At 33.9% G+C, this 11,137-nt stretch overlaps 2 protein-coding genes across 2 annotated transcripts; both read left to right on the top strand.

Annotated features, from left to right (window-relative positions):
- The first annotated feature begins 2,337 nt into the window (after positions 1-2,337).
- Positions 2,338-5,249, top strand: LOC146160797 (fatty acid hydroxylase domain-containing protein 2-like). Its single transcript, XM_083385021.1, has 6 exons — positions 2,338-2,407; positions 2,818-2,939; positions 3,290-3,495; positions 3,719-3,824; positions 4,453-4,619; positions 5,126-5,249. Exons 1-6 carry the CDS (start codon positions 2,338-2,340, stop codon positions 5,247-5,249), a joined length of 795 nt encoding a protein of 264 aa, XP_083241147.1.
- A 1,822-nt stretch (positions 5,250-7,071) lies between these two features.
- Positions 7,072-9,930, top strand: LOC146160798 (uncharacterized). Its single transcript, XM_083385418.1, has 4 exons — positions 7,072-7,223; positions 7,711-7,884; positions 8,108-8,334; positions 9,197-9,930. The coding sequence occupies exons 1-4, from the start codon at positions 7,134-7,136 to the stop codon at positions 9,342-9,344; spliced, it is 639 nt and encodes a 212-aa protein (XP_083241544.1). The 5' UTR covers positions 7,072-7,133; the 3' UTR covers positions 9,345-9,930.
- Positions 9,931-11,137: the final 1,207 nt, after the last annotated feature.

The following is an 11,137-nucleotide window of genomic DNA, read 5'->3' on the forward strand; positions in this document are numbered from 1 at the left end:
GTTTTTAAGTTAAATAGTGTTTGATGACTGCCTTCCTGAATAAGCTATTAAGCAATAAAAGAGATGTTTTATTAGACTTGCTATTTAAATTGCATTATTGCATTTTATTTTTGTTAATTTTTATTTTGTGTCATTATTTATATAATAAAATTGTTGCCGCGCCTTGTAGGGTCTCTATGGCATTGCTAATTCCTTCAGGATTGCGCGTAAGTTAATGTCTAATTCCCGAGCGTTCTAGTGTTTTATAAAATTCCAATTTAACTGTTAAGAGTTCAAAAATAAGTTCAGAGATAAAAAGTTTATGTTCTGTAAAGTTTTAGTGCCTTTGCTTGTTTTATTTTCAGAACCCTTTCTTTGTGATGCAAAAGTAGTGGCTTAAGTTACGTCACATTGTCTACTCTAATATGTTGCATGACATGACCTCCCAAAACAAAAAGTAGACCGTCTTTGCTTCAAAGCACATTGGTAAATATTTAACGAACGAAAGGCCTTCGGCTTTTCGAAGGCCATTCGTGCGAGACATTTTGCAAAGTATTTGGAAAAGTATATGCAACAGGGAGACAAGGTTTTTTACTTCAGCAATTTAAATGCCAGTAAGTTCAGGTAGCGAAACGTTTCCTTGGACTTTATTTATGATTGCACTTCTTTCAAGGCTGTTAACTCAGCCTTGAAGTATTGAGCTTAGTTTGCGCAGTAATTAATTTAGAAAACACTGTTTTTATACATTTTAACAAATGGTAAGAGTTTAGCATTTTTTAAATGATAATTAACTTTACAAGATGATCAAGTTGAACTTGATTTTTGTTTTAAACCATTTGCCTTAAACCTAATAAATATGCCAGGCGCAGATCTAGGATTTTAGTTTGCCGGGGGCATGACTTCTGGGATAAGAAGCACAACATTACGTCAAAACGTTATACCTAAGTGAGACGTCATTAGGTTAGGAAGTAATCTTAAGCGCACCATACAGTTCATTTATTTTGTTAACGTTTTAGGTTTAAAAGTTAATTTCAATATATAGGCTTTCAAGGATGTTATAGATTCGCGTTCGTTCAAGTTGCCAAACATTGATTTTCGAGGATGCGATGAGACGCACGATACCGTACAGGCTTAACCCAGTAGTGGGATTCAAATTTTTGTCAGCCGGTTCTGTTACAAAAAGTCATAGTTTGCGGGAAATAGTTAAACTAGTTGGAAAAACAGGATGTACTGATGACGCAACAATTAAATTTTCAGACAAACACTCATAAAAAAAATTACTACAATTTAAAAAATTAACACAATGTATGACTGTTACATGCGACCTTGACCATTGCACGTTTAAAAAAACATAACGTGAGCTAATTGGATCTCAAAAAGCAATGTAAGAGATATGCAAAAATCTATTGAAAGTAACCAGTAATGCTAACCGCAAACCGAATATTTGAAAAAGAAGATATCTCCTCGCCCTAATGCACGTTAGTGACGACAATGACTTCGAATGGTAGCAAAACAGTATAGACTTTCTTGTCTCAGTCAAAATTAGTCACTATAGGTTCTAGTTTATAAAAGAGAAATATATTTCGCCAATCACGGCATCATCAGTCTCTTAATTCGAATGAAGGATTCATTTTTATAAACTAGAACCTATAGTGACTGATTTTGACTGAGACAAGAAAGTCTATACTGTTTTGTTTAATGCTAACCGGTTCGCTAATTTCATAAAATTACGCGAGACGGTTCTATGGAACCGGTGCGAACCGGCTGAATCCCACCACTGGCTAAACCTATTTTATACCAGTGGGCTACGAGCCACTAAAAACATAATTCAGGTTCGAGAAAACATAATTTGTGTGCAAACTTTTTGCATTCACACAGTTAAAATGGGAAAAAGTACAGTTTTTTTCATTTTTTAGGAGGGGGAATGACTTTACATTACTTAAGATAATTGCATATATACAGCCATGCAGGTTTTTTTAAGGTTTGGTTTGGGTGACCGCTAAGTAGTTTTAAGAGACCGCAAGTGTTTCATTTAAATACCAAAAAGTTGCAAGTCCAAAATTTGGGAAACCGCTGGAGAAATTTGGGACACCGTTTCGGTTCCCCAAAACACCTTAAAAAAACACTGCAGCCATGTATGTTGGTAACATGAATTTATTATAGCTGTTACGGAACGATAGCTTTTTTGTCCTAAATGTGTTATTCGTAAACCCGAGGTGAATCTTTCACGCATTTTGACGGTTGGAATGTCAGCTTGCAATTAGCAATCCTGTAATTACTGTTCGTAGCCTACAATATTTAGTATTTTGACAAATGTATTCTGTTTTATACAGGGAGTTTGTGAAACTTAGTCAAAATATGATAAGTAATATTTGGGAATCGATATTGGACTGCTTTGGTCACAGCCATTTTCTCCTATTTACGATTGGTAAGACAACATTATAGTCACATTTTTGGATATTTAGTTAAATTAACGTGAATCTAAAAGGCTTTTTTAAATAGGCCTATAACTTTATTCTAACAGGCTTCTTAATTTTTTTTTGTGTAGTTCTACAGTTTTATTTTATTTTGCTATTTTCTGTCATTGTTCACAAGCTTAAAGTCACGCTACTTTAAATAAATGAAACGCAGTTTAGTAAGCAAGCAGTTGCTTAGTAATACTCCTCTACTGTTTATGTACGGTATTATTAAGTGGTCTAATGTTTCAGCTTTAAACGAAATGTTTCCTATCTTCAGAATCTTGGTTTAAAAGATAAGACCGTGCTATTGCAATGTAAACCTTTACTTTGTACAAAAACTAAATTATTTTTAATCTTTTCAGACTTGGTATATTTGCAGGAAGTATGATTGCTTTGGGTTTGACGTTCTGGCTGACCAACGCCTTTTTTATTTTTATTGATGTCACAGGCAAACCCGGATTCTTGCGTGCTTACAAAATTCAAGAAAATCAAAACGTGCCGGTAAACGCAGCCAACTAGCTCTCGTATTTTAAAGCGGGGTCCATGCATTTAAAAGCCAATAAATACACCTAGTTTATTAGGAATTAGTTAAACATAAAAGGCGTTAAATCTATAAATTCCTGGAGTGAAGTAGATTTTTGTAAAACTGCATGTACTACATAAATACTGAATATTAGGACTTTTATGACAATATGAAACTATCTTAATTCAGGAGTAGCCCCTTTGAGCAGAAAACCCCATACATAATTACTTTGAAACGCCCCTATAAAGTCTACAAAAGCACGTTAGCCTACGTCGCTTGAACGCGCGTTAATGTTTGATTGGTGATTGGAATTGCTGATTGTTTCAAGGTCGACTGGAAGCTTTTTAAAAAATGCGTTCGAGTCGTAAATCGAAACCAGGGAATCGCAACCATTATGATACTGGCGATATATCCATTAACATTGTGGAGAGATCAACCTTACAAGAGCGAGGACTTGCCCAGCATTTGGCGCTTGTTAATGGTGATGGTGATGCTCGGCATATTCCACGAGATTTCCTTTTACTACTTGCACAGGTTTACGACCGTTATTGTTCCGCTAAGTTTCTCCTTAGCGTTATATAAAGCTTTTTGTATAAAGTAAAACAAGACAGCTTTGGACAACAATTTAAAAACATTCGCTATATAGCTATTGCCAAAATAGTGTACAAATTGTATATTGATTAATTTATACGGTTTATTGTTTTATATTAAAATGGTGGTAGTTCATAGGTCAAACCATTTCTCTTTTCAACTTCAGGTTGATGCACCATCACTATTTGTACAAGCGAATTCACAAAGTGCATCACGAATGGACAGCGCCCATTAGTTTGGCCGTTGTTTACGTTCACCCTTTCGAACACGTGGTGAGTTTCGATCAGGGTATATCTTTACAAACATCAAAAAATGTTTCACTTGATTTTTTAAGTACAAGTAAACATCTGTCAATGTTATTTAGACGGTGAGTTAAAATATGCTTAAGGCTTTAAATTTAGTACGGTACATCAGATGGTTAGACTAGCATAACTGGGAGTCAGACTTGACTTGACTTAGGTCATTTGGGCAAAATGACTTGACTTGACTTAAGTCTTTTGAAAAAATAACTTTGGGTAGTTTTCATTTAATGCTTTTCATTATTAATTAAAATTTATGTTTTTAATTGCGTTATTGCTCATAATCATACCGGTTTAAAACCTCTAATAGTTTAATTTTCGTGAAGGACGTGACTTGAAGTTGACTTGCTCTAATTATGACTTGACTGGGACTTGACTTGTTATTTATTCAAAAATAATCTTGGATTAAATTTATTTTATAATGACTTTATTACGGCAATGCCGAAAGTAAACAACTCTTATTAGCCTGGGCGTATTTTCCGAGTTATCCCGCACATATAACAAGCAGTAAAACACTCGCGATTCACAAAAAGTTGAAATAAATTCAAACATTCTTGGTAAAGCAACAACGAAAAGATAAATATTTTACTTGTTGCTTTAGATTGTTAATATGATGCCAACACTCGCGTTTCCGATTATCTTTCGTCTTCACCTTGCAACGTCTTGGTTTTGCTTCTTCACCATAACGGTGATATCTACTTTGCATCACAGTGGTTATCACTTTCCCTTCATGCCATCACCCGAGTTTCACGATTATCACCACCTAAAGTAAATTAAATGACTACTGAAATAACAATAATGAAGCTTGACGTTTGTTTTAATATCGTTTGTTGACCTAATAATACAGTGTATGACATATATCTACTTTACCTATATATAACAGCTAGCTCATAGTGGGGTAATTCGATATATACAAGGATATAACTTTGTTTAAACCAGTAAAAGACCTAAATTATATATATATGTGCGACCTGAAAAATTTATTAGTAGAAGTATTTTGAAGAAAATCTGTTAAGCGTTTACGTTTTTTTAAATAATCTTTATGTAGATAACCGTTAAACAAGTCACCGTTTAACTGTTTCCCCTGTTAAGGTCTATTTAATTGATATCCGCTGGATTAATGTCAGTTTATAATCGTGCTTTACACCAGAAGGCAAGATTTTTGATCAAAAACAACATTGATTAGCATTTTGTATTGTACAGGTTGAATTGTCTACTTTTTTTTAACTGTTTGTTTAATTTTGACTTTGTATTTATATTTTTTTCTGTTTTAGATTTAATCAGTGCTTTGGAGTTTTGGGAATTCTTGATCGTCTTCACAATACGGACGCAGTGTATCGCAAAACCAAGCAAGCCAAAGTGGATCACATGTATTTTTCGTTAAAGCCAATTTCGTAACATAATGATGCCACAAGACTTTTGTAAAATTTATTTTCTTCATTTTTAATTTATTTTGATTAAAGTGCAATGTGTTTTACTATATACGACAATATACAACACTAATCATGGCGCCTGTTAAAGTGTATTGTATAGTTTCCCATGTCTGTTCTAATTTGTGCCAAAGTCCTTGGTTCTTTAACGGTCAGCATAATTATAACCTTTGTCTCTTATATTGAACCTATACCTGGTAGTTCAGTGAGTTGTGATGGTTGTCCAGTCAAGAGTCATTGGCTTTTTGCCAACCCTTTTGTACACTATAGGTATACAATATTTTAGCAGAGGAATGTTAACGGGAGGTAAATAACATCTCCGTGTTACTTCGCGCGGTCAATGTTTTACGGTGACGAGGGCTGCATTGGGTCACGTCATAAAGTTTGGGTATAGAACTTAGTTTTGAATATTAGCATCAAATAATAAAATGTCACATATCACACCTTTTTTAGACAGTCATAAAATTGTTTTACGACGCACCGTACAATTAGAGCTGCATAATGTTTTTTTTAACACGACTTGTCCTCTTTATTAAAGAAAAATAAATGGACACTAAAAATGCCCAAGTGTATTTTTTGTTAAAAAAATTGTTTTCTTGTTTGATTTTCAACAGAATAATATTTTTAAAGGACTTATCGGCATTTTACCGCAGTTAAGTCAACTGACTTTTCGACAGGGAGTCGAACCGGAACTTTATGAACCGGTTTTGGTCAAAATTTTCCCGAACCGTAACAGAACCTGAACCGCTTTACGTAAAATTCTAACAAGCTGAACCGGAACTGAACACAATATTTTGAAAGTACCTGAACCTGAACCGAACCCGAACCTGTCAACAAATGCGGTTCACTCCAGCATGACGTCACAACCTCTATTTTACAGAGCGTAGTTATCCCATGTTCAAAATTTTATGAAAAAAATGAATACTGATTAAATAAAACGATTTTTTTTTAAATATTTCAATAACGAGCTGCTTGTTTACTTCATGTAACTGAAAAGTCAAACGGTTCGTTTCAGTGTTCCAAACAAGTCATATTATAATCGTACCTTGCGATCCTTGTGTACTTAAAAAATATGTTAGGCCCACGTACAATATTGCCTACGTCAAATGGTTATCGAAATTAAAACTGGTAAACACAATTTACACAAGTACATCATCATTGTACCTTCATTCGCTAAATTACTAAATATATTTAAACGTATTGAAAGGCTTACCTGCATGGTGTAATAAAAATGCTAACACTAAAAACGCTAATCCATTTAGGGAAAGTCCGCAGGTTACTACCCTATTATGTTTAATTCGTCATGCATAACTGACCATGGAACAACTTTGGTGCTTGGCTTTTTACCCTTTGACTAAATATTTAGTCCAAAACTGGATCACGTATGACGCAATGCCTAATGCAACCATAGAATGATAATAACACTTGACCCAACCCAGTGCCCACCCCCACCCAAACCCTTAACCCACTGTTGAAAGTATGGCAAGTGCACCCGCGAGTTTTTTTCTACCTTTCAAAAGTGTGCACCCCGAAAAAAATCTGAACTGCACCCTAAATATGTAAACGCTTGGCAGCATACGTTTACAGTGGAATGCATGCAATACAGAGTGCATCTAAAAATCCTAAAGTTCACCCGGAATTTTGAACGTCACCCGAGGTGCATTTTTTTACCTTTGTTGCACCTATAGCTGAAGACTGCAGTAAACAGCTGCAGTACGCATTCACCATACCTTATCCTGCCTGAGATGTACCTAACATTCAATAAAAATATTTTCCCTTTTTACAGCCCCGTTGTAACATAATAGTGTTTATCAATTTAAAACTCTTTATCAGCATTATTATTCAACTTATTATGCTATCTCCTTTGCGAGAATTGCTATCAAGTTACAATCTAGTTTTGGCGAGTTCGTCACCGCAAAGAAAAGCAATTTTGGAGCAAATAGTAAGATATACAATTATAACAGTATAAATGTGTTCATTACCTTACCTGTTTGATAAAATCAAACAAATATCCAACACTAAACCTAGCAAGCAAATTGTTCTATGTTTACAAAAGTATGGTTGTGTTCACCTTAATGTTATTAAACAGAAAAAAACTATTAGGTTCTGCCAAGTATGTTGTCCAAACAACTCAAGTGAATTCATTTTACCCCAAAACTGTAGTTAAGGTAAATACCCAAACAATCAAGTAGTTTTAACAATCTAAACTTGAGATTTGGCTTTATTAAGTGTGTCTATGTGACTACTGAAGGCCCTAGTGTATGTTTCAAAGTGTATGATTACTTTTATCTGACAACACACAGTGTAAATTTTTATTTGTCAAAATGATTCAGCTCACGAATCCTTCTACACACAAAATAGAGTATGTCATAAATTATGGCACAAAAATAAGCATATATAAAATTTTACCATCTACCTATTGCTTCAAGGGACTTGAATTCTCTGTGATAGCTTCCAACTTTGATGAGGATTCGATAAAGAAAGATGCTTCTAACCCAAGAAACTTTGTAAAATGTTTAGCACACAAAAAGGCACTCTGTGTTGCTGAACAACTGAAGAAAAATGACAAAAAATACCTTGTGATTGGAGCTGACACTGTGATAGTAAGGATGTTGGAAAACAACCCATTATTTTAAATACAGAAAATTCTATACAACTATGTTAACCTTTTATATAAAAACTCATAAATAGTGTCATATCAGTCTTAGTTTAAAGTGCAAATTTTCATGGTTTACACCCAATTAATGTACTCATTTTAGCCTTGTACAACACCGGCCTTCAAAATATTGTCTCTTGCACTGCTGCACCCAAAGTTTGTTGTTTTAGGTTTTCAAAGATGAAATTATTGGAAAACCCCATGTGCCTGAGGTTGCAAGGGAAACTCTCCAAAAACTTAGTGGTCAAACTCACTCTGTATGTACCGGTGTGTCAATAGTGGAGGTTGAACCAAATGACGACTTTGGGGTTGCCATTTTTTGTGAATCTACAGAGGTCAAATTCGCTAACCTCACAAATGAAATGATTCAAAGCTATGTCAACAGTGGTGAACCCTTGTAAGTTGATGTTTAAGTTTATAGTTAATTTAAATCCATGCAGTTTTTACAATTCAATTATTAGTATTAATTTTAGTAATTTAATTCAACAAATAAGTTTACCTTTTAGGTGATTCGGATATTTTTTTAATATGTTATAACCTTTTAAAATAAGAGGTTTCCTAAAAGTAAATATGTAAATCTGTAAAGCTTAGCTGAAAAAAGCAATTGCAAAAAAATTTTAATAATGTATAGCTGGCCAGAATTTTCAAAAATAAGTTAACACAGTGGTTCCCAAGTCCTAACCATGTCGCCCGGTACACTTTGGTGCCAAGCTGAAAGCCCAAGAGTGCGCGTATGGATATTTTCAATTATTTAGGATTTCAATTTTTGATTTATTTATGAGTTTATTTATTCAACTACTTGTGTATTGTATTGGTTATACTACAATAAATTGAGAAATATTTCGTAGCACAGGTGCCAAAAATTGAGCCGAAAACCAGACTTGCCATTCAACAGAGCATCTTGTCTTTTATTTACGTCATGGTCATTTTCTGTAAATTCTATTAAACCATATGCCGTACGTAACCCGGACAAAACTGTATTATTATGCCACTCCTAAAAAATGCCCTTTTTAAAAACAAACTACGAATGAGTGCATTATGCAAGTCTATTTTGTGTGCCTAATGCGTTACTTACTCTTTGTGTTGCAAGTTTTGCCAATTTAAACCAAATAAAGCCAAGCAAAAACAGTTGGGAACCACTGAGTTAACAGAACGGCTCTGCTTTGATTACAACTATAGCCTAACAATATAATTATTTTACTAAATAGGCCTATTATTTCCTATTAGTCAATATAACTTCAACGTACAATTGTCTGTAGAAATAAGGCTGGTGCTTATGGAATACAAAGTCTGGGTGCACTTTTAGTGGAGAAAATTGATGGAGATTATACAAATGTTGTCGGATTTCCTGCTCACAAATTTTTAGTAGAAGCGACAAAGTTTCTTTCAAGACTGCAACATACCTAAACGAACAATTCATTTTGGTATATTAGTACAGTTTGTTAATCAATATATGTCGGTTCATTGTTTACCTAACGCGTATATCAGTGCTCCGCAGCCTTTTATTAGTTGTGACACACCAACGAAATATATGACGATCGACAGTATACAGCATTTTATTCTTTTATTTTCCTATTTTATGGTCTTCCTTAAATATCTTAAGACACCCATCAACGTCGAAATAAAACACATTTCGGAATAAGACCAAAAGAGAACTAGCCAATTAATAGTCGTAATAACGTCCAAAGTCCTAAACCCATCGGAATATAACCCCATTTTTATTTTTATAGCCTACTCTTGCATTGTTAAGTTAGTTAAAAGTTGTTTTAAATATCAAGGAAAGTTCATAAAGTAACACTTGGATTATTGCAGCCTAAAGTCACAATATATGCCTTGATGTACCATTTTCGTGTTTATTTTACTCAATGGCCCTTTTGCTATTGCGCCCCCATTTGGCAATCGCCCTGTGCCTTGCGCCCCCTCCGCCCCGCTCTTAGATTTTAAATATTTATCATACCAAAAGCATTTTCGGTATTTTTGGATTACATATCAGTGAGACACCATGACAATACAAAGGTTGACTCCTGATAAAAAAAAATGTGTTTATTTGGTTTTGATTGAGCAAACTTAAATATAGGAAACCTGTAGCATTGGGCACACAAAAATTGCTCGTGCATTATATAGTAATTTTTATCGAGCTGATTTTGACAAACATTTTTTGAGGGCATTGACTTCACAGGTGACAGCTGCATAGAAACCACGTAAAAAATCTCGCGTACTGCGCAAAAATGGAACATTGCGTCAAACGTGTTTTCAAAGGTGTGATGACACACAATACACTTGCCATATTGGAAATAACACAAAAGAAGTGCAAATAGCCTGGCTTCCTCGGTGCTTACCAATTGTGATAAATAGGGCAATTAATTTTTGACTTGTCAAAAAAGTCAAAAAAATTTTTTTTTCAAATTTATTGGTTAGGTCAGAATTTGTCAAAATTGGTTAAACTCAAAATCGATCAAAAATGCACCTAAATCGTTTACAAACTAAAAAAATTAACTATAGTCAGCTTTTTTTTTAATTGTCGTTAAGTTAAATTTTTATCAAAAAAAAATAGCTTTGAGTTAAATTCAACAACATTTAAAAAGTATTGGTATACGCGAGCTGGCAGAATTCAACAAACAGGTCAAATTTATCGCATTAGATTCTGCTCGAACTTCGTTTTTGTATTATATTGTTTTTATCTCTGATCTGGACAAATTTATTGTCCTTCGTTGCTTTTTTTGCATTCATTTTCAGCAATTATTTTCAACTGTGTACACAACATTATAAAATAACTAGCGTTTTTTTTTGGCATTTTAATAGTTGTTTGTCTTTTTAAAATGACAAAAATACCAACTAAGCATTTTCATGAGTTTTGCATAAACCCGAAAAAATAAATGATTTGTGTTCGACCGGTAGTCAGTAAAATATCAAAAACGTGTCGTTGACGACGCCGAGACGCTTAACAACAATATGCTGTTTAAATCAATGATTTTGTAATAGGTTAAAATTTTATCAAAAGAATATTTGTTTAGGTCAAAATTTCTCATTTTTAGGTCAAAAAATAATCGCCCTAGTGATAAATCAAAGAGATTATGTTACTAAACACAGCCCCAATGAAACACAGCTCAAAATGGCGGTATTAAGTAGCAAATATTGTAATTGTGAGCATATTCAGCATTAAAGTAGAATTAACAAAATCAAACGCAACATGGAACCAC

This window comes from Ascidiella aspersa, chromosome 3 (assembly GCF_963924565.1).
Source record: "Ascidiella aspersa chromosome 3, kaAscAspe10.2, whole genome shotgun sequence".
NCBI lineage: Eukaryota > Metazoa > Chordata > Ascidiacea > Phlebobranchia > Ascidiidae > Ascidiella > Ascidiella aspersa.